The sequence below is a fragment of the Macrobrachium rosenbergii genome, chromosome 48 (genome assembly GCF_040412425.1).
Source record: "Macrobrachium rosenbergii isolate ZJJX-2024 chromosome 48, ASM4041242v1, whole genome shotgun sequence".
Lineage (NCBI taxonomy): Eukaryota > Metazoa > Arthropoda > Malacostraca > Decapoda > Palaemonidae > Macrobrachium > Macrobrachium rosenbergii.
Genome location: NC_089788.1, coordinates 66,227,760 through 66,250,479, shown reverse-complemented (window position 1 = coordinate 66,250,479; position 22,720 = coordinate 66,227,760). Strand labels below are relative to the sequence as shown.

Sequence of the window (22,720 nt, the reverse complement as noted above, 5' to 3'; positions counted from 1 at the left end):
ATGCACCAAATATTATTGAAAGGGAAAACTGTCTTTTAATAGTTCAGTGAAATGCTCCTATAAGTTTGCTTACATTTCTTAGTCTTTTTCTTTTTCTTATAATCTTATCTACTTTTCCTTCAGTGTGGCTGAGCAGATAACACTTGAGTTTTCCATTGTCAGCATGACTTGAGTTTTATTCCAAGCTTCAGTGCCTTGGAGATAAACATTGGGTGAATTTTTGTTTCACTGAAATAACTTTATTCACTTTGGATTCCACCATAATTAGTTGGACCCCATGTTAAATGACTTACTGTCATGATTATCAATAAAAAAAAAAGATAAGAAAATTATCTACCTGGCTACTTTCAAGTGCCTCTTGGTGGTTCTTTCTTTATAGAATAACTTACAATACCTTTTTTCCCCTTGAAATCACCATTGCATTGCCTGTAGCTTTTGTGTTAAGTTTACAAAATATGTTTTCATTGTGTGTTGACTTGTGAAGTCTTTCATCTGAATCCTCTGTTGTCGTGAATGTGCAGCCAACACCCTAAGACCTGATTACATGAAACTGGCAGTGTGTTTTAAAATAATGTGTGGTAATTCTTGTTTGTAATTTGAGTGTTGAAGTTTATACAACAAAGCAAGTAAAACCTATATCGCTGTTAAGTGTTACTTTTGTATCTCAAACCAACAGGAATGGTGCTTTTGGGCTGAGACTTAAATGTGTCTTTGACATTTATTTTGTAAGATAGTACATGTAGATATTAGTATGTAGTGTTGTTAGGTTGTAATTTTTACAATACTGTACTTGTATTTGCATATACAGGTGTGCATTTAGTTTGCTGTTACTGTAGTTACTTTCCTAATGCAGTATTTTAGATATGATAAGGAACCATGTTTAATTGAGGAAATGCTAGCATGTTTATTTAATTTTTGTTTTGTATGAAGGACCATTTGGACACTTTGTCCTTCAGTTGTTTGGAAACCATTGTGAATTATTGCAATCTTGAATGTTTAACATATTACACCAATGTTTAATGTTGCTGTTAAACTGATATATTATTCTGATGTTTCTTCATGGAGAATTTTTAAATAAAGATAATTAACACATGTCATTAGTTGCCCCTTGAAAACTGCAGCTGTTTTGAATTACTAGTGAATAATTTGTGTGTAAAGGGCTCGTATTCTGAAACAGACTTCTCCTACATCAATATAGGCCTTGTTGATAATGAATTATGCATTGCGGTGTGAGGGGTTATAGTATACTTTGTGCCATGGAACAGTGAGGAAAGTTTGACATGTAAATCCCCAGAGAAAAGATTTTCTAAGATTACTGAAATGAAGTTGGTCATAAAAGTTGACTCTCATACTATACTGAGTACATGGCCATTGAAGAATGTCATTGTGTGACCTAATGAGAGGTCGATAAAGATCCCTTAGTGCTATAGCTTACCATCTGCCATCTCATTTCAGAGCTTATCATCTTCCCTGATTATATGTGCATTTAATATCATAAGAAAGAAAATGCTTCAGTTCTTTCAGTAAAGTTATGTATTTGCCTAATACAGTCTACAGTATAGTATATCTACAAAAATAATTCTTAAAAGCACTTCATAGCTTAATCTATAGCTTACTTTCTAAATCCTTTTTTAAGAGTACCAAGTTCTGACAACATCATTGTTTGAAATGTTGCTAAACAAGGGTGAAGTGTATTCTTATTTTTATACTACCAGTAAAAGAAATGAATTTTAGATCACTACAGTACTGACAACCAAATTATGTATGCAGCATTAAGTCAGCAATAGTTAATATGCTTTTCACTGACTGTATACAAAAGTTATTGGGATTAGTTTTTTCAACTTTATGTTCATTGTTGCTACATAACTGCTGCTATTGAAACAAAACTTTCAGTAAGATTCTTGTAACATTTTAGACAAGTGTGACAGAATCTGAAAAATCATCCTCACTAGTTAACTCACACCTACACTTAAACAGCATTGTAGCGGCATCAATCTACGATAGAGAATAGTTTTTCTTGTCTTCAACCTTTTTGGTGTTCTTGAGAGAAATATCAGCTTTTAAACCAAGCCCTTACATTATTGGTTCACAATATTGATAATTAGTCTTATGATCTTGATATTGATGTTTGGGTAGTCACTCAAATTATTATTTTATTTATTGATTTTCTGGTTGTCTGTAGTCACAAATGAAGGGATACTTTTCTCCACAGAAGAAATTAGTGGCTCTGTATCCCGACCATTTATCCAAGAAGATGCACTTCATGTTTTGATTCCTGCTTGGCTGCCCTTGCTTCCAGGTGCCACGCTCCACTTCTCTTCCATTTAACCATTTCCACCTTCTGCTTGGCACATCAAATTTTGCTCCAACCCAGAAAGCATCAGCTGTAGAGGTAAAATTAAATATATTCTGTAAAAGTAGCACACACATACACCAAGTAGACTTGGAAGCTGGTTTTTTCTTAGGTTTGAATTTTTATGGCATAAAATTTGTCATTTTCAGCCCTTGATTATGTTGAAGTTGATATTCTAAAGGAAAGTGAGTGTATGATATAACTTCATGAAATGAGTGCTCGAGAATTCATAACAGACTTGAAAAGTTGACATATGACAAAACGTTTCTAGATGAAAATATTTAGAAATAATCACTTTTAATTGGACTCTGAGCTTATATAAATATGATTGTATTTCAAGAGACAATTCAGACTTGGTAAACTTTTGTTACACAATATGAAACATATTTACCAGCAAACGGTAGTTCACACATACTTCAAGTAGCATGCACAGAAGTTTGTGGCTTGATTATACGTATAGGTTTCATGTTTTATGATCATTATGTTTTCATATTCAATTTTGAAGGTCTTTTATGTGGAAACATATACTTCTCTCAGATACTTACAGTAATAACGTGAAAGGAATGTTTGTAATTCTCGGAGTCTATGTGGAGCAGCCAGTGTACCACCATAGTTTTGACAGAAGGCATGAGCCTCACCCCATGACCGCCAGTCTCTTTGATCATGGAAGACTAAGTAGCAGCCTCCTGCCTGATTATGGAAAGGTGTAGGGCAGGTAGTTGCTGTCAAAGGAAAGACATTGTACAGAGTTAGTCTTGTTTTATCTCTCTCTCTCTCTCTGGCTTAGATCCCAAGTATTCCATCTCACATAAGCTTTGTAGGACTTCTAAACCAACTGGGTTAAGTATGCATAATTCAGGATGATTTATGTTGTTGACAATGACATACATATTAAAATGTGATTCTTTTTCTGGGACATGCTAAATATGAATATTTATCCTGTATTTAAGTAAACTTATTGTAACTACAAAAATAAGGAATGGACAGTTAGAAGTTAACTTTTAATGAGGCTGTCATAAGACTGTCAAAAAATTTAAGTGAATAGTTTATGTGAACATATTTGTCATTCATAATAAATTTATATCACTTATATTATTTAAAAGCATTTACAAATTATCACACACTCCACTAAAACATATTCTAATGGATGAAAAGCACACACCATATGTCTCTTAATCTTAATGAACTTACGCTCAGGAGGAAGAGGATAATAAATTGGAGGCTGTGAAGTGGTTGGTGGATAAAAATGTGCAAAGTCTGGCGTTGGGAAGCTTGTGTCATCTGGTGGGAAACTCGTGTCATAATCTGTTGGGAAACCTGTACCATCATCTGTTGGGTAACCTGTGCCATCATCTGTTGGGTAACCTGTGCCATCATCTGGTGGGTAACCTGTGCCATCATCTGTTGGGTAACCTGTGCCATCATCTGTGGGGAAACTTGTTCCATGTCTCTCCACTTCATCTCTTCTGCTGTCATCGATATCACCATGACCATAATAGTAATCAGGAATTGGGGCTGGTGTTGGGGCCTCTGTTGTGGTTGTCCCCTCCGTTGGCTTTGCAAATGGTACGATAGAATCCCACCAGCTAGATAAATCATTTATCAAATCATTGGCTGGAGAATCTTCACCGCCATCACCCCCTCTGTAGTCATAATCTTCATAATCAGAGCCTGGTGATTCTGTAGCCTCCTTTTCTTCTAAAAATATAACAGTTGAGACTAGTGTTAACTATGGCAATATTAGCAATATGATAAGAAAAAATTAGGAAGTAAAATAATGTGCAAAAAACAACATTGGATATCATTTTAAATCTTACTGAAAGAAAAGTTGATGGTACCATGGAGTGCAGACAAAAGAGTGTACAGGATAGATAAGAATTGGATTTATCAGACAAATTTCGTGCAATTTAATCCTGTCAGGAAAGGCAACAGTAGTATAGTAGTAGTATCCCAAATTTTAAGAATGGTATTCCAGATGGATGGATTAAGCTGATACTATGTGCAATTAACCGTCAGTCATTTGCTCTGATGTATCCAAGGTTACAAGTGCATTCAAGGTTCAAAAAGTCGATTGTGACTTTGCTAGCCTTGGCTGAGCTACTGCACACTACCTGAGAATTCTACCGCAACGTTGCTAGCCCATGAAAATACACTTACAAAATTGTACAGATTCCAAAGAAATAAGAATTATTCATGTCTTTTTATGATAGATGTATATTAAAAACAAAACAAAAGAATGACAATTTACTAGGCAAAATTTCTTATGAACCTCATCACAGTAGTCAAGCCTACCCAAACTGTGTATTTATGATCAAGTGCATGGAACACAAGACATTCAAAGGCACTGTATTGTATGTAATGTCAAGTAACTGTAAGATGAATGCTGTGTGTGTACAAATGTAACAAGAAAATAAAAACAATGACCAAAGTGCCCACAGTGTTGAACTGTAATGTGTATGTAGGTGGGATTCTTCCACACTTAACACTTGTGTGATTCCCATAATATTTACATATTTATGAAAGCCACTTTTTACATGATATGCAAATAGAATTAGTAATATATTATGAGAAACAGATTTAAACTGTGTGAACTGTTAGTTACATCCAAGACAGATTTGAAGTACACTAATATGAAAGCCCAGATGCCCGTAGAAGGGTGAGATTGAGTGTTATTGTCATCAACAAGACAGCAGTTACTATACTGTAATGAATTTATAAAAAACATTTTGCTATGAGGATAAAACCCAAAGTCTTTTATATGGATACTTGCAGCAGTAACTGGTCTGGTTGTTGAAGCTTGTTAACAAGGTTGTGAATTTTGGCTGCAGCTAATGCTTGGGTGTGGGAAACAACCCATATACGTACACAGATGCATTCTCTATTATAGCTGCTTGTTGAAGCCATTTTCATGAGTGTTTCTGTCTGAGGAACTTATGATTGTGGCTTGTAATTTTATAGTCTTGTTGCATTTTTGTTTGGAATAATGATTTTTCTTCTCAGCGTAAGAATTATCAGTTTAGGTGTTGTGGACATGGTCGAGTGTGTGGGTATTTTATATCTGCATTCATCGTGAAATGTGCACATTCTGTTATGCAGAAGCAAAGAGTTTTCAGTGTTGCTGACTTGTGATGAGTGTGTGTCATGGTCTCCTTCAAAGAGGGAGAGATAAGGTTCAAGGAGGGAGGAGGTAAAGATTCCAGTGGTATATTCCAAGGGCAATACACCACTGGCATCATTTCTTCCCCCCGCACTGTGCCCACCACAACCCCTGCCTGTCCTCTTGGACTGGTGTCTACCCTATCCCCACCACCACAGAGGGTATGTTTAGCCTGGATGATGACCAAGCTACTCACTCCATGTGCAGTGCTGAGGTGGGGAACCTGCTAATCACCCCCCTGCTTCAGTACTCAGAGAAGATGCCCAGGTGTTGGTAGTAACCTATGCTCTCGTTATTTAGCTGCCTTGGATAACGACCCATATACCACTTGTAGCAGATGCAGATCTGATGATTATAATGTAAGTAACCCGTTCCAAGTGTCGTAGTTGGTTTTCAGAGCAATAGAAGAATTCTGGTAAGAAGAGGAGACATAGAAGGAAATTGGTTGCTCTGTCTTGGGAAGGCTTCTCACCTCCACTGGCAGCAGACGCCTCCATTCCTTCTTGTTCTACCTCTTCCATGCCAAAATCTCTCATTGCATCTTCTTTTCAGGAAGATTTTACTCCTCAGTCTTCTATTGCTTCATCTTTAGATGATTTGAGGAGGCGTCCAGGAGATCTTGTAATTGATGTAGCTGCCTCTGTTCTTTTGGGGAGGGAGGCTTCCCCCTCCATGAGGGAGGAGGCAGCTACCCCTTGTACAGTATTTTCAGTCATGGATGCACAGAAACTTTCCGAGCGTTGGGCGTCCCACTTCATGTCTTCCTGCACCCCAATGTCTACCACCATGACGATTTCCAGAGCTACGGTTTCTATGATTTCTTCCCGTGTTTCCAATGCTGCTCTTCCCTTGTCCTATACTGTTCTGTCATCAGCCTGTCACTTCCATCGGCTTCCATTCCTGGGTCTTCTACGTCTGCTGCTTCCGACTCACTTGTTCAAGCTCTGATGGTTATAGCCGAAGATGCTCTTCTGAGTTGATGAAATAGAAGAAAAGGCATTGTAGATCTCCCTCATCGTCTTCATCTTCCTCTTCTTCTTCATCATCTGTTCATTCCATCCCTATCAGACATTGGAAGGAGAAGGGCTTCATAGCACCTCCATGCAAGAAGATTCGCAGGCCCTCTCCAGGTACACGCTCCGCTTCTCCTGCAGCCAATTCTCGTTCATCTAAACACAACCATGTCAAACCTGTTCCTGTTTCATCTAGAGCTACTCCGAACTTACTTGCTGTTTAACTGATGAAAGTCGCCCAGTTACTGATTCCCGTGCGGCAGTGCACACATCAAGAGAAGTCTCCTGTAAGAACCATAGGTCTGCGGATCAGACTTCTCCGCAAGAAGTTGCAGGTATCTCCTCCTCTTCTACTCGTCCTGCTCAAGGAATGAGTGTTATTGCCACAGCCGTGAAGAAGGATGACAAGGCGCCCATTAAGAAGTCAGCATTGAGGGAAAGTTCTTGGGATCGGGACCGTTCTCTTAGATCTCATAGTCCATGTTCTCACTCACAAGGTCACGACCGTTCTCCACTTAATGGGAGTCCTACAGGGTTGCGCAACCATCCACGGCTGTCATCTCCTCATCATAATACGCGCTTCCATTCTCACGGACGGGACTGTGATCCCCGCTCTCACTCACATAGCCATGGCCGTTCTCCATGTAATGGGAGCCCTTCACGGTCGCATAACTTACCACTGCCTTCATCTCCTCATCGTAGAATGTGCTGCCATTCTCATGGACGGGATCGCGATCAAGACAAGGTGCCTTCTCATTCTTCAGAACTTCATGCTCCCAAGAAGGTCTTAGGCCCTGAGGTAGCTTATGCTACAATATTTAACAGGGATATACTGTATTTGTGCCTCTGATCTGGTTTACAGGCCAGATCAAGAACCCCATGGCCCAGAAGTAGAAGGTCCTCTCCCCCTGGATGCAGACAGTCAAGAACTTAGACAGTATACTCAGAAATCGTTGAACTCATTTGTGGATACAACGATTTAGTTGAAGAGACTTTGGCTACCACTTTAGATTTTTGTTCGGGTCTAGAAGTCCTGGTTGGACCCAAGAAAGAAACGAAGGCATCATTTGGGTTGCCTATTCTAATCATGCTGACTGCATTCTCAACCAGGTGAATTCTCTCATCTCCAAATGAGACAATTCACTTCAATCTAGTAGTTCTTTGAAGTTGCTTCCTCCACCACTTCCATGACATAGACGTTTCTACGTAACCCTTAAGGCTGCGTTACAAGCAAGACAAGTGGATCCAAACCTGGTTCATCTAGCCTGAGGCCTATCTACAGACCAATTTAAGGTGGAGGGCACCTCCTTCACACACCAAGAGTCAGCTACAGTGGAGATAACTGCTTCTACTGCTTTTCATGCAGTTTCATGGCTTGATTTAAAGCCAACAACATTGGGCAAGATCTCTTCTGCTTCCATGGTTAGCTACAGTGAGGAGAGTGCCACCTTCCTTAGACTGTTGCAGTCCAAGGAAGACTATTTCGTACTTGGCTCACTTAGCAGCAAATATGTGGGCCAATAGGTTACTGAAAAGGAGAGATACTGCCCTCTCTAAGGTCTCCAGATTTGTTGGCACTGATTCCATCTTGGCATTAAGAAATGGAGATATTCTAAGCTCCTCATCTCTCTTTCCTAAGGACAAGGTTGACACGGCAGTTGACAGACGGAGAGCAGAAAACAACGACCATCTTGTATACCAAGCCGTCCCTAAATCTTCTGGTCTTTCTCATGCTAACATAGCTAAGCCTAGACCTCAGGCTACCTCCTATACTTTGCCTAAAAGACCTCAAGTCATGATGGGCCGTCATAGGGGCCACCAATCTTCGCCTTCTCCAACTACAAAAACTCCTCAATGGCGTCCCTTTCAGCCCGTTCTTCCAGACCAGGGAAAGGAGAGGCTGCCATCAGTGGGGGCATGCCTGGTGGGGCATCGGGCAAGTTGGCAGCAGTATGGAGTGGGGACCTGAGTAGTAGATGTTCTACAGGTGGGATATCTACTCCCCTTCGAGTTTCCTCCTCCCTTCTCCAAGTGTCCACTTCACCAAAGAACGTATGCTCAAGGCTCACTGAAATATCTAGCTCTCCAAGAGGAAGTGAGGAAAATAATGGAAAAAGGAGCTGTTGAGGTCATGAAGGATCAATCCCCAGGCTTCTACAGCCATGTCTTTCTGGTTCCAAAAGCATCGGTCAATTAGAAACTGGTCATAGACCTGTCTACTCTCAACCTTTTCATCAGAAAGACTCGTTTCAAGATGAAAACTCCTTGCATAGTTCTAGCAGCCATCAGGAAGGCCAACTTCATGCTCACAATAGACCTGAATCTTCCAGATTCCAATGCACCAATCATCCTGAAAGTTTCTTCGCTTCAGCCTGGGAGAGATAGTTTACCAATTCAAGGTGCTTTTAGGCCTTTCAACTGGCCCATAGGTGTTCACAAGAGTGTCCACCCTGGGTATACCTTGCCTCATTCACACAGGATACGCATCCTGAGATACCTCGATTACTGGCTGGTCCTGGCAAGTTCTTGGGTAAAGGTAATCCAAGGCAGGGACCATCTACTCCAGTTTTGCCACAGCTTAGGCATAGTGATAAATTTGGAGAAGCCAAATCTCAAGCCCAGCCAAAGAATCCATTACCTGGTCATGCTTATAGACATGACAGCAATGAGGGTCTTCCCATCAGATTAAAGCACCGACACGTTCAGGATCATTGTTCAGTCCTTCCTCTCCAAACAAAAACAACCAGCACGTCCGTAGCAGATCATTGTAGGTTACCTGTCACCCCTGGAGAAGCTTGTTCTTCACGGATGTCTCCACCTTCGATCCCTTCAGTGGAGATTGAAAGAGGTTTGGTCCCCTTCAAGGGACTCTCCCTTCTTCCGAGTTCCTCTCTTGAAAGAAGTGAGACAGGACTTAGCATAGTGGCTGGATGGCAGGAACCTGACCATATGAGTGCCTCTTCACTCTCCCCCTGTGGAGATTCTTCTGTTCTCAGATGCCTTGAAGAAGGGTTGGGGAGCACACTTGGAAGATCTTCTGACCTCAGGGGTGTGGGATCACCAAGAATAACAGCTTCACATCAACATCCTAGAGCTAAAAGCAACCTTCCTAGCCCTTCAGGAGTTTCAGGAAAGGGTGATAGGGCACTCCATGGTCCACATGTCCAACAATACCATGGTGGTGGCATATGTCAACAAACAGGGCTAGTTTCCCGCCAACTTCACAAATCGGCAGTACAATTACACCAGTGGGTGGAGACTTATAGGATCTCTCAGCCAGATATATTCTAGGCAAGAGGAATGTTGTGACAGACAAGCTGAGTTGTCGGGGTCAAGTGCTGGGAACAGAGTGGTCACTTCATCTGGAAGTAGCGGAAAGGGTGTTCCATCTGTGGGGAAGGCCAACGGTAGATCTCTTTGTGACCAGATACAACAGAAAACTAGAGGTATTTTGTTTGGTCATTTCAGATCATGGGGCCATGGCAGAAGATGCGTTGCAACACCCTTGGGACAATCTGGATGTTTACATCTTCCCCCCTTTTGCCTGATCCGTCAAGTAATCAACAGAGTAATGACTTCTCAGAACCTCAGAATGACCCTAGTGGCTCCCTTGTGGCCACACGCAGAGTGGCACCCTGATCTTCTAGCTCTGTTGACTGAGACACTGAGGGAGATTCCTCCCCCTGCCACAACCTTCTTTGCCAACCACACATTGAGAGGTTCCACCAATCGGTAGGGTCCCCATCTCTTCACGGCTGGAGACTATCCAGTATCTCCTGCAAGCGAAAGGCTTTTCTCGCAGAGCAGCAGCAGAGATGTCTGGCTATCTCAGAAAATCATCTACAATCATGTACCAGGGGAAATGGACCGTCTACTGTGATTGGTGTCGCCAACAGGGTTTCTTTCCAGTCGGAACTTTCATTCAACAAGTAATGGACCTCCTTGTATCCCTGTGTAGGAAGAAGCTACTTTCTGTGTCAGCCATCAAGTGATCTAGAGCTGCTCTAGGAATAGTTTTGCATTTGGAAGGTGCAGATCTTTCTGCCTCATGGGAAATCTCTATACAGTACTCCTCAAAAGCTTTGAACATTCCTGTTCCCCGAGAGATCTTAAGCCTCCTAATTGGGATTTAACCCTGATACTTAGCAGCCTCACTTATGTTCCATATAAACCCTTGCAGGGTTCATCAGATAGAAATTTAACCCTCAAAACAGTCTTCTTACTGGCCTTGGCTTCCTCAAAGAGAGTTGGTGAACTTCATGGACTCTCTTTTAATGTTAAACACTTGAGGGGTTGGGGGTCCACAGCCTTCAAATTCGTCCGGGAATTCGTAGCTAAGACTCAAAATTCCGTGGTTTACGACGACAGATTCGAGTCATTCTCGATCCCCTCCCTTGGAGATTTTGCTAGTAACGACCCAGACGAATTACTTTTATGTCCTGTCAGGGTTCTGCATAGCTATCTAAGAAGGACTCAACATCTCCGACCTGATTGTCGAAGACTTTTTGTTAGCAAAGGCCAGAACAAGAAAGAAGTGTCCAAGAACACCATCTCCTTTTGGCTACGTGAAGTTATTAGACAAGCATGAAGCACCTCTTCACATACGGATGCCAATACAGTGCATGCAAGAGCTCATGATGTTAGGGGCCTTGGCCCTTCCATCACTTTTAAAAAGAACTTGTTGGTTCATAGGATATTGAAGGCTGGTACATGTCTTCGCCAAACAACCTTCACATCCTTCTGTCTACAGGATGTTGCCCATAGGTTCCTGGACACTTTTTCCCTGGGTCCAGCAGTGGCTGCTCAACAAGTTGTGTAAACTCATCCAATGCCCCTAGTTGGACAGTTTGTATCTTACTTAAGATATTGGTTATGAAATTGAGAGTGAATGTTGATGACTGGCCTTCTTCCCTTCTCTTTCTTTTTCTCCTCTTCTGGCCAGCAGCTGAGAAATTTAAATCGTCATTTGCTGGAACGGGTTAGATACAGGTGAGTGAGCGCCCATTCTATTTGTCATGTTTGATTGTTCCTGCACAATACAAATTCTTAAGTAGAAGAAAGTTCCTTTCTCTCTCTTACAAGGGGAGAGAGGAACTGACAACATAACAAGGTTGGTAACTAACATGAGTTGTGTTGTCCCCAACAATTACAGGTTCTTTTCCTTCTTCCAAGGCGTAATGTAGACAGGAGTTCCCATTGTCTCTTAGCCCGGATGTCTGGCTGTTGAGTAACCTTTCACTTAACAGATCAAAGGCATACGACTCCTTCCTATGTTCTAACAATTGGCCAGGAAGTGAGCCCAGGTGAGCCAAACCATTAGTCAGTTCTAAAGCTTAGTTTATCCTCCCACCAAAAATAGGTTTCCCCTTACGCAATGACCAAGGGTTTGTTTTGTATGTGAACACATAACAAAATTTTAATCAATTTGTATTTTTCATAACTAACAAACCTGAAGTCTTTAAATATATGGCCCACCTCAAGCCACCCCTCATACGGTTAGCTGGGCTGGAAGAAAACTGACGCACACAGCATCTGCTAGGGGAAAACCAGGTCGAGTTCTGCCCGCCTCTTTCCCCATTGGCTACCTCCAAATGCCACCAAAACCTTGTGCTATTTTTAACCGGACTCCAGCTAAGTGCTTGAGAAAATCCCCTTATGTAAAGACTTAGGGTTTGTTAGTTATGAAAAATACAAATTGATTCAAAATTTGTAATTTTTCAGCATTGCCCCTGTGTTAAGGGTGGTTTATCTTGTTTCCTATCTCGACAGGATTAAATAATATAGAATTCATTTAATCTCCTCTCTTCATGTCAACTTGAGATAGATTTTTTTCTTTTTTCCACTCCCCCTTTCTTTTTTTCTGGCGAAGGATAAATTAAAGGAGAGAGACTTCCCTTCTCCCATGTGGCCTTATAAGACCATACAAGCTGCTACTTCTCACATTTTACTCTGTGAAGATTCAGCAATCTTGGCATTCTCTGTTTGGTATGATTCTCTTCCCATACAGCCAGACAGTGGAGTCCTTCCTCCAGTTTTCCTTGAGTTGAGTCACTCCATTTCTCAGGAGGTAAAGTTATTGCTCATCTTTCAGCTTTAAGCCATATTTTCTTTTTTCTGATGTTCTTTAACTTTTTTCAGCTAAGAAGTACGTAATGCCAATGGTCTCCTATAATGGAAAAAGGAATTGGGTTACAGAGAATAATGTATAACATATATAATATATATATAGATATATCAGAGAATAATGTACTATATATATATATATATATATATATATATATATACTATATGTATTATGTATATATATATATATATATATATATATATATACTATATGTATTATGTATATATATATATATATATATATATATATATATATATATATATATATATATATATGTCAGGTGATTTAAATGCTAAGGTATGTGATAGAGATGGCATTGTTGGGAGGTATGGGTTTCCTGGGGTAGACGAGAATGGAGAGAGCCTAGATGAATAATGTTCTGAAAGGAAACGCATGGTTTTCAGAAAAGAATATTCATGAGTATGCTTGGGAAAGAGGAAATTCTGAGAATAGTTTGTTAGAGCTGATGGAAAGTAAGTGATAGATGTTATGACGAGAATTGGGGTGGCCAGAGGTATTTACTGAACATTATTTGCCGAAGCAAAATCTAAAATTGATAGAACCTTTAGTTTAAAAAGATTGATTGAAACGTAGCTCTGGATGTTGCTAAGACAAGTGAGTTTGATGAGAAGGAAGTCAGAATAGCATGTACAAAGGAGATGGATAAAATTTTTGACTGGAGTTTGACGCTGAGTATAAGGAATACATGAAGAGGACGCAAAATTCAAGGAAGGGACCGTACAGTCTGTAGGGTATAGATAGGTAGGAAGAGGGGATAAATTTGTAGGTGGTGGGATGGAGAAATAAGAAGTTTAGTTAAGGAAAAAAGGAGGTTTTCAGGTTCTAGTTTTATGATAGAAGATCACATACAAGTATACTAGAGGAAGGTATGTTAGTCTTGAAGAAAGAGAAGGCAAATTAGAAAAGAGATAAGTAAATCTGAGTATGCCTTTGTAAAAAAAATTGTTCTTTAGGGATGTAAATGTGAAGACAAAAGTTAATGAGCAAATGGATAAAAGAGTAAAAGATACAAATGAAGATATGCTGGCTGAAGAAAATATAGTCTTAGGCCGATGGATTGAATATTTTGAAGATTTATTTAATTAGGTTTAAAGAGAATCATAGTTGAATGATGAGAGTGGAAAAGGTTAGTGTAAGTTTGAGAATGGTTGTGAAAGTGACTGGAGGAGATGTAAGGGGAAAAGTTGAGAAGTTGAGCAATGGAAAGGCACCAGGAATTGGTTGGATTACAAATGTGATGTTGCATTATGGATGCTGGGGGAAAGGGAAGTGTGACTGGCTGACCAGTTTGTGTAAGGCATGTCTGGATGAGAGAAAGGTTCCCAAGGAATTGCTTAGTGGAATAAGGCTTCTTTTACATAAGAATAAAGTTAATAGATTTCATAGCCACAATATTACTAAGTAGTATACCATAGGAGGCATATGGTAGGATCTTGGATGAGAAAATGATACAGATGGCAGCGTATTGATATATGACGATCAATGTTGGTCTAGACAAGGAAGAGGACGTGAAACATTGTGTTCAGTATGAAAGAGTTTTTGAGAATAAACCGGAAAAGCTAGATGTGGTTTACATGGACCTAGAAAAAGCTGGTAGAGATACAAAATGGAGGGTGTCGAGTATGTATGGTGTGAACAATAATTTGATGATTATGATTAAAAGAAGTTGTGGTGAAGCAAAGCTTGTGTTAGACTATGTAGACAGCCGTTATATCTCAGAAATTTTAAGAGTATGTGCAAGATACAGATAAATGGAGGAGTGTGCTTAAGATCCTCTGTGTGGTGCTGATGGCACTTATTTAAGAATATTGGAAGCAGATAATGTTCTGAAAGTTGTAGATACGGGAGCTCTCCTCCTTGTATCAGCAGTTGACGCATGAATCTGCAGTTAATGTATGAATATTTTCTCTTTAAAACCACCCCTCTAGGAGTAAACACACGCACATACATACACACACATACATACATATGTATATACAGTATGTATGTATGTATGTATATATATATATATATATATATATATATATATATATATATATATATATATATGTGTGTGTGTGTGTGTGTGTGTGTGTGCATATATATTTAATGTTCCTTCGGAGATACCAGCCCTCGCTTTTCATGAATGGAGTATCCAGTTTGCATTGCGTGCGTCAGCTGCTGGATACTCCATTTATGAAAAACAACGGTTTGTATACCTATGAAAGATACAGATTACTAATACAATTTGTTATATAACGGTCAAACCTCGAAAAAAATTGCAAAAGAGAGTGGTACAACAGTGGAATTTTCGTTCATGTTCGTGAAAACGGTTAAACAATCAACTGGGCCGGGGTAAAAACGAATTTATTCTAATAATACACTGAAAAGAAACTTCATTGAATCTAGCTTTATAAATGAAACCTTTTGGAAGAATATGACTATCAGTCATGGCATAAATAAACGTGATCCATTAAAGAAGGTAGTGAATCTGAACCGAAAAAAGAAGAGAGATTTGTAAACACGGTACTTGACCTCGAGCACAAATGAACGTACTGTTGCACCCCTTGGCACCTGTCAGGTGTGGAATTTTGGTTTTCAGCGGTCTCCAAGTTTGTACTGTCCCCTTAGTGTATAGGGGAATTTCTACCACAATGTATCAGTCCTTCATTAATGGCTTAGAAATAAAGCGAAAACCAGTCAGGATTTACACCCAGTCCTTAATTTTCCTGGTGGTAATGATTGTTATGTGTATGTGTGTGTGTGTAGGCTATCTCCATCTTCCTGAACATAGGACAGAAGAATGAACACGCAAGTGGGGTTTATTAATAATCAATATCTTTACGATAACGTCCCACACGTCTTTCAGAGATAAATTGTCTTATCAATGTAAGCTAATTTGTTTGCACGTGATCTCTCATGATTATGGTTATGTATTGTGACTTGTTTGATGTCAAATGGATTTTGCGAATACTGCCTCATTATATCAATCAGACCTTGCGAAGAATGCAGTAACATATTGTGTCTTATTACTATTTTATTTTTGATTGGGAGTTGGTTCTTAAGTCATAAGAAAAGAAGGACAAGAATAGGTGATAAACATCACTATCACTTGCGTCATCTCTTCTCGCTCGTGAACTCGACACCCTGAAGCGTGCATTATCGTACATCAACGTTCCATCTGTCACCAGCTTTGTATCCAGCTGCTCCGGTTCTGATTCAGCTGTTTTGGGCCGTATAAAATTACTTGATATTCCCTATCCTTAAATCGTTCTCTTGCAGCATATTCATAATTAAATTTTTCTGAAGGATTTGGCGGGTGTGGGGTTTCCAAAGGGACCGTTGTTCCACCGACACGAGGGTCGGTATCTCATCTTGAAATGAAGAAGAAGAGCGTGCGAAGGGATGACAAGTCGTTTGATTGCGCCCTGCTGGCCCTTACGCAGAATGAGATAAGTTACTCATTTTGAACCTATGCAGAATAATTTAAGTTACATATTTTGAACTTAAACGGTCATAGGAATATTTGTTTAATAGTTTTGAGATAAAATTAACTACATGCGATATTTATCCCACTAAACGTGCAGCGCATTCACGGTCATTTCTGTGATGAAACCCGCAGTATTACGTTGTGGTATATATATCCAGAATCATCAAGCTTCTCTTAACTTGTCGTTATTGTGGTAACATATATGATCAAAACATCACAGTTTCACCCCACCGACGATAGACCAGAGGTCACTCCTGAAAAATCCGTTTTGCCTCTGTTAGCCTACCATTAACAGTAAATTATGTGCATGGTACTTAATTGACAGTGGTGAGTCGAAGCCACGTAGGTTTAGCAATTTTATCCCAAAAAGTCGTGTGGATGAAAACGTTAAAAATGCCCCCGAAGGTTCTTCAGCGCAATCGAGTTTTTTGTATAGTGTATAATCAAGGCCACCGAAAATAGATCTACCTCTTAGTGGTCTCCGTATAATGCTGTATGAGCAGCGGCCCATGAATCTTTAACCACGGTCCGGTGGTGGCCTATCCTATTTCGTTGCCAGATGCACGATTATGGTAACTTTAACTTTAAATAAAATAAAAACTACTGGGGTTAAAGGGCTGCAATTTGGTATGTTTGATGATTGGAGGGTGGATGATCAACATACCAATTTGCAGCCCTGTAGCCTCAGTAGTTTTTAAGATCTGAGGGCGGACAGAAAAAGTGCGGATGGACAGACAAAGCCGGCACAATAGTTTTCTTTTACGGAAAACTAAAAATGAAAGCAAAGAAATGAGCTAAAATGAAATTACAAATAAGCGAATATGGAAGGTGATGAAACCCTTAATTAGGAAAACAACGAGGACGAGCAATAATAGTGTGTCTTACGTTGAAATGAATTCATGTAGCCTACTTATGTATGTATTATGTGTACAGGTATTTGAGTGGTGTATATATATACATACACACATATATGTATATATACATACATATGTATGTATATATATGAATATATGTTTGTGTGTATGTTCCAGTATAACTGAAACGCATTGAGCAATTTCAACCAAGCTTGGTATACATATGACTTACAATCTGTGGGAGATAGTAAAACTGGCACTAAAGGGGGTGGGGGTGGGATGGGGTGACATGCAAAAATAACTGAAAGCAACAACTATTAGTGTCTAATCCATAGTTCTCGAGGTTGCGGAGATGAAGTGACACTCCTGATGCCCTTTAGGTCCACGTTCATCCCCGACAGGAATCGGGGGTGAGAAGGGGTGAAATATAGAATGTCAAAAATGCTGGGCAATGTAATTGAAGCGACTATCTTAACAGGAAAGGGAGAGAGTGATAGGGAGAGGAAGTGAGAAAGAGAGTAGAGGGGGTGTTAGGGAGGAGAGAGAGAGAGTAGACGGGATGTTAGAGAGGAGAAAGAGAGAGATAGAGAGTAGAAGGGGTGTTAGGGAGGAGAAAGAGGGAAAGAGTGAGGGAGAGTTGGACAGAGAGAGTGAGAGGGAGAGGAAGTGAGAGAGAGAGAGAGTAGACGGGATGTTAGGGAGGAGAAAGAGGGAGAGAGAGTAGAGGGTGTGTTAGAGAGGAGAAAGAGGGAAAGAGTGAGGGAAACTTGGAGAGAGATAGTTTATTGGTTGTCATTCAGAGTTCTCCCAAGCAGTGTCAAGTTGGTCAGCTAGTGTATATATATATATATATATATATATATATATATATATATATATATATATATATATATATATATTACAGTATATATATTATATGGGGGGAGAGAGAGAGAGTGGGGGTGTTTGTTTGGTTATGACTTTTGACTCACAAGTGAGAAGCATACGGTTTTAAAATCTGGTTGAGTATATATTGATATTAGCATGTCTTGTTAACCTTTGATGACCTAAGCACTGAATTATTTGTACGGTAGTTAGTCGACTGTAGTGGGTCAAAGCAAGGGTTGATAGTGAATTCTTTTCTGTAACAGAACTTGGACTCCTTCACACAAACTTTAGTTAAGTGCAGGTTTCTAAGTACACCTCTGATCTGATGATCACCTTGCCAATATTTCCCTTAGTGCCGTCAGTGCACCTCACACGGTGCCCTGTGGGCATTACTTACGGTCTTCGCAGCGTTCCTTCAGCCCCTAACTGTAACCAGTTTCATTCCTTTTACTGAACCTTCGTTCATATTAATTTTCTTCCATCTTACTTTCCACCCTCTCCTCACAATTGATTCTTAGTAGAACTACGAGATTTTCCTCCTGTTACACCTTTAAACATTTTCACGGTCAATTTCCTTTTTAGAGCTGAATCACCTCATAGGTCCCAGCGCTTTGCCTTTGGCCGAAATTTTATATTCCATTCCATTCCTTGACATCATAACAACACGAAAAACTGTTATTTAAAACGTGAGCAGAATACCAATTCATTTGTCTTGATCAGTTTTTGGTATAGTGAGCATTAATTAGTATTTAATTCTAGAATGATCGGTCATTTTTAAAAATACTCATTCTTTGCCCTTTAACTGATGACTCTGGATCTATTGGGAATAAACTTAGCAAGAATACAGTATTAATGGTGATGAAAGGATGATGTAATTATTATAATTATTATTAATATTATTATTAAAATTATTATTAATCAGTGGCAGACGTATGGACGACGCACTGTTTGTAGTTCAACCCGAAGTTGGTCATTTATAAACAAAGAATTAAGAACTGACTTGAAGGCAATGCTCTAAAGTGTAAATTCTTAATATAGTCAATATCAACGTCGGTTGGAGATAAGCAATACCTTCTGGATCCTTTCCGAAAGTCTCAAAAATGTCGTCCTCTTCATTCTTTTTCTTAACCTCCGGTTTCCTCTGCGGGTTTGGTGGCCTTCGTCCCCCACCTCTGGCATCGCCGTGACCTCTGCAAGAAGTCTGCACCTGCCTTCTGATATCCCTTACTTCCGCACTCAGTGACGTCAGAAGCTCGTTCATGGCTTGCAGGACCTGGGTCATGGCGCATGTGTTCTTTTGGCGCAGCGCGGGGTCGTCCCCTTGAAGCACACTGCTCATGTCGGCGGCCAACGCACAAGAGACGAGGAAGAATCCCAACCAAACACCACTTCCAGACATCTTTGGTTATACAGTACGTGAAGCTCGGGGAGCAATACACTAATGAAGAAGCGGCTTTTGAACAGTTTTTCTAAATCGACTGAGGTATGATGTGACTGATTTCATAAGAACGTAGCCTCCATTTGCCAAATTCACTTTAGCTCAAATGAGACGTTTGTCTTTTGATTGAATATAATGACAAACAGCCGTCAGTAATATCACTGGAATAAGTTCTGGTGCGTTCAGATTTCTATGCTGAAAGGAAGTGATCGCCACTGAAGATGAATGGGCAAAAGAGAGTGGTCCCAAAGAGAAAATGAAAAGGGGAGGGGAAGTGAAGTCAAGGAAAACGAGCCCCTCTCCACGCCGACCTATCCCCAACACCGAACTGGGTTTGACACCACTGTGTTGGCCCGCTGGCTCCCAGGGTCTTGGGGTTGAAAGCTCTCACACTAAGACCTTTAAGGCTGAAACGACGGTTACCAATTTGTGTATTTCAAAATTCGTATGCACGAAAAAAATTGGCGACGCTTTTTTTCATTACTTATGTCGCAAACTGTAATACTGCGTAGAGGCACTGGCAAACAAGTTCCGTATTCGCTCTTTAACGCAATTTTCAGATTTGACATTTGATACAGTTAGATGTAAAATGACTGCCTTCGTGACAGCAACTGCTGTCACAGATGCACACATTCAAGCATACATCATGTGTGTGTGAGGGATTTTCTGAATGTAATAGCAGGAGTGGTAGCTAGCGTATTAGGATTGTGAAGTAGTCCTCTCTAAATAATTGTTAATGCCATACAAATTATAGCCTATAATTATTAAGCTTAATTATCCACTGTATTAATCCCAGTGTGTTTCTTTACTGCCAAGGTAAATCAAAGACGAGATTGCCAAATACGCCGAAATAAATGAACACAGAACCGGAATGAACAAAGAACCTGAATGCCCTTATTTACGAGTTAAATTGGATGAACATGGGTGAAAACAAAAAAACGCAAATGAGGTAAAGCAGATTATTAATAACAGAGAAATGAATTAAGCTAGGTAAATAAAATAAAAGTTAAATTCGGCGGAGAAGAGAAATGCACCTGGTGAAATAAGGACTTGCTCTATGCTAGCGGAGGTAGGTAAACCAAGAAAATAAGCCACATGTAAATTATTCCGTTAACTTATAAAACCATGGGAACCGCGCTGACAGTAATATCATTCCTGAGTATATAAAAAATATCCATGAGGCCTAACAATACGCCCTAGTCTCACACCCACTTTTACACCAAACCAGACACCTTTCTACATGTTTCAGCACATGCTTCTCTTTTTATGAGTCTACATATTTCAACGCATGCTTTTCTTTTTATGAGTCCAAATATGCTGCATACAGCTTATTCCCTTTACTTTTTAAATTCTCACACACTTGTTTGCTAATAAACTCAGTCAACACACCCTGTTCTTTGTTTAACGAAAGAAACATCTGTAGATGGAGAAATCAAATTTTCACTACTAAATCGGCAAGCTCTGAAATCGATTCAAGGTTTCACATGAGGAGAAAATTAGAACGAAGCCAGCATATCAGATGGTGTCATTAAACTGTGAAATTCAATTATTTCGAAAAGATCCTCCATTTATAAGCGACAAACAAGGGGAGGACTGTGAGCTCATGTAATCGGAGACAATTTGCACCATCGCGTGTGACGCAAGATATATTTTCCCCCCTCTACACTAAGCTTCTTCTTCTTCTTCTTCTTCTTCTTCTTCTTCTTCTTCTTCTTCTTCTTCTTCTTCTTCTAGCATTTCGACGTCATGGACCGAGAGTGGGAATGATGAAACTTGGAGCCCCTCTTCTTAAAGTAGGTCCAGAAATGTTGCGTGGCATCAAGAGAGCGAGAGACAAAAAAAAAAGTGGTGGTCCTTCTCCGTTGTTCACCCTATGTCATCGTCTTATTTTCAGTGTGGTGTCAACTTGTAAAAGAATCCGCCATCAAAACAAGGGGCACCATTTAAAATCTCCAGCCATAAAATAACTTTGAGACATACGTAATGTTGCCGTCCCCTCCCTAACTCTAGAGATGAACTACAGATCTCGAGTTACAGCTGTTGAGTTTGGTTGGTTTATTTTTGGAGTTGTTATTTTTTCCTTGCACATTTCTCTGTGTAATTTTGATGAGGAATATTCAGCATTGACAGTTTAACGAGAATTATGTAGTGATTTTGACAGATTTGTTTTCATTTCTTTGTGTGCTATAAAGTCATGATGAGAGAGAAGCAACTGAGCATACTAGATCTGTCATGGTTCATAAAGTATGCATCACGCAAACATGCAGCTCGAGACATATTTTGTTATATCTGAGGACTTCGGTACCAAATACAAGGACTTGATATAGGCTCAGGTGTCACTCATAAACGTGACAGGACGGCTCGGGAATCATGTCGGTCTTTTTTCACTGCCTAATAAGAGGTCCTACTGATTTTTCTAGTAAGGATCTGCCCACAACAAAGTGTACCATAGTGCCGATTGAGGCCAACTGGGAAACAATAGACTGTGAGTGTACAGTTGCAACCATGTCTGAAATGAATGCTAACACTCATCCTGTCATGGAACTGAATTAGAATTATATTAAGAGGCCGACATAGACATCTGTTAGAATTGTGAATTAAATATTGAGAACTTTCTTTTAAATGGGAAGTAGAACTATAGTGCCTTATGATGACAGAGAGTAGGCACTTGTAGAAATGAATGTGCATATGTGACATTCTGTAAGCTCACTGACACAAACACATGCATATATATATATATATGTATATATATATATATATATATATATATATATATATATATATATATATATATATATATATATATATATATATATATTGTGTGTGTGTGTCACTGGGGTAGGAGTGACTGGATTAAAATGATACAATATGCATCAACATATACTGTCCCGAGAGAGGAAATTCCCAAACACAGGCAACACTCGCCAAGCAAACGATCTTGTGGTGGAACTGCGACAGAGAAACACTGGTGGGTTCGTTGATGACAGGAGTTTCCCCAGAGAGTCACTTTTCACTCGGAAAGTAATGACGAAGGGAGCGGCAGGCGACATGTGGGCCTTTATTTTCGTACAAATAACCCCAAGTGTTGTAAGTACCCAAAAGTGTTTTTGTAGCTGCTCGGGGCTACCTAATGACTTTTTCAGACCCCACGAGTCGAGGGGGTTCTTCTTCCCATAACTCTGATGTAATGATTTTTTGGTAATGTCTCCTATCCACCACTGCTAACGCAGTGTAAGGTTTCTCTTCTGTTTTTAATCAGGATTTGTTTGTTTCAGCAAGGACGCCGTAGGACGGTACTTCACTTGTCTGTCTACGTGAATGACCTCACGTAGGGGTTGGCTTATTCAGTTCATTAGATATTAGCAGTAGGCTGCAGTACGTGTACGATGTTGCGTTGTTTTACACTTTGCTTTAAAGGGTTTAC

General features: G+C 39.9%; 1 protein-coding gene across 1 annotated transcript; it reads right to left on the bottom strand.

Annotated features, from left to right (window-relative positions):
• Positions 1-1,515: 1,515 nt before the first annotated feature.
• LOC136831488 (uncharacterized) lies at positions 1,516-20,930 on the bottom strand. The gene is made up of 4 exons (XM_067091995.1): positions 18,930-20,930; positions 3,545-4,051; positions 2,899-3,075; positions 1,516-2,384 (listed from the first exon to the last, which is right to left on the bottom strand). The coding sequence occupies exons 1-4, from the start codon at positions 19,255-19,257 to the stop codon at positions 2,158-2,160; spliced, it is 1,239 nt and encodes a 412-aa protein (XP_066948096.1). The 5' UTR covers positions 19,258-20,930; the 3' UTR covers positions 1,516-2,157.
• Between the last annotated feature and the right edge of the window lie 1,790 nt (positions 20,931-22,720).

What these genes read in the sequence shown, in the direction of transcription:
- LOC136831488 (XM_067091995.1), bottom strand. Translation starts at nt 19,257, where the DNA reads ATGTCTGGAAGTGGTGTTTGGTTGGGATTCTTCCTCGTCTCTTGTGCG. An exon ending in TTTCGGAAAGGATCCAGAAG is followed by an intron (nt 4,052 to 18,929) that starts GTATTGCTTATC and finishes TTATATTTTTAG; the next exon opens with AAGAAAAGGAGGCTACAGAA. An exon ending in ATTCCTTTCACGTTATTACT is followed by an intron (nt 2,385 to 2,898) that starts GTAAGTATCTGA and finishes TTACCTCTACAG; the next exon opens with CTGATGCTTTCTGGGTTGGA.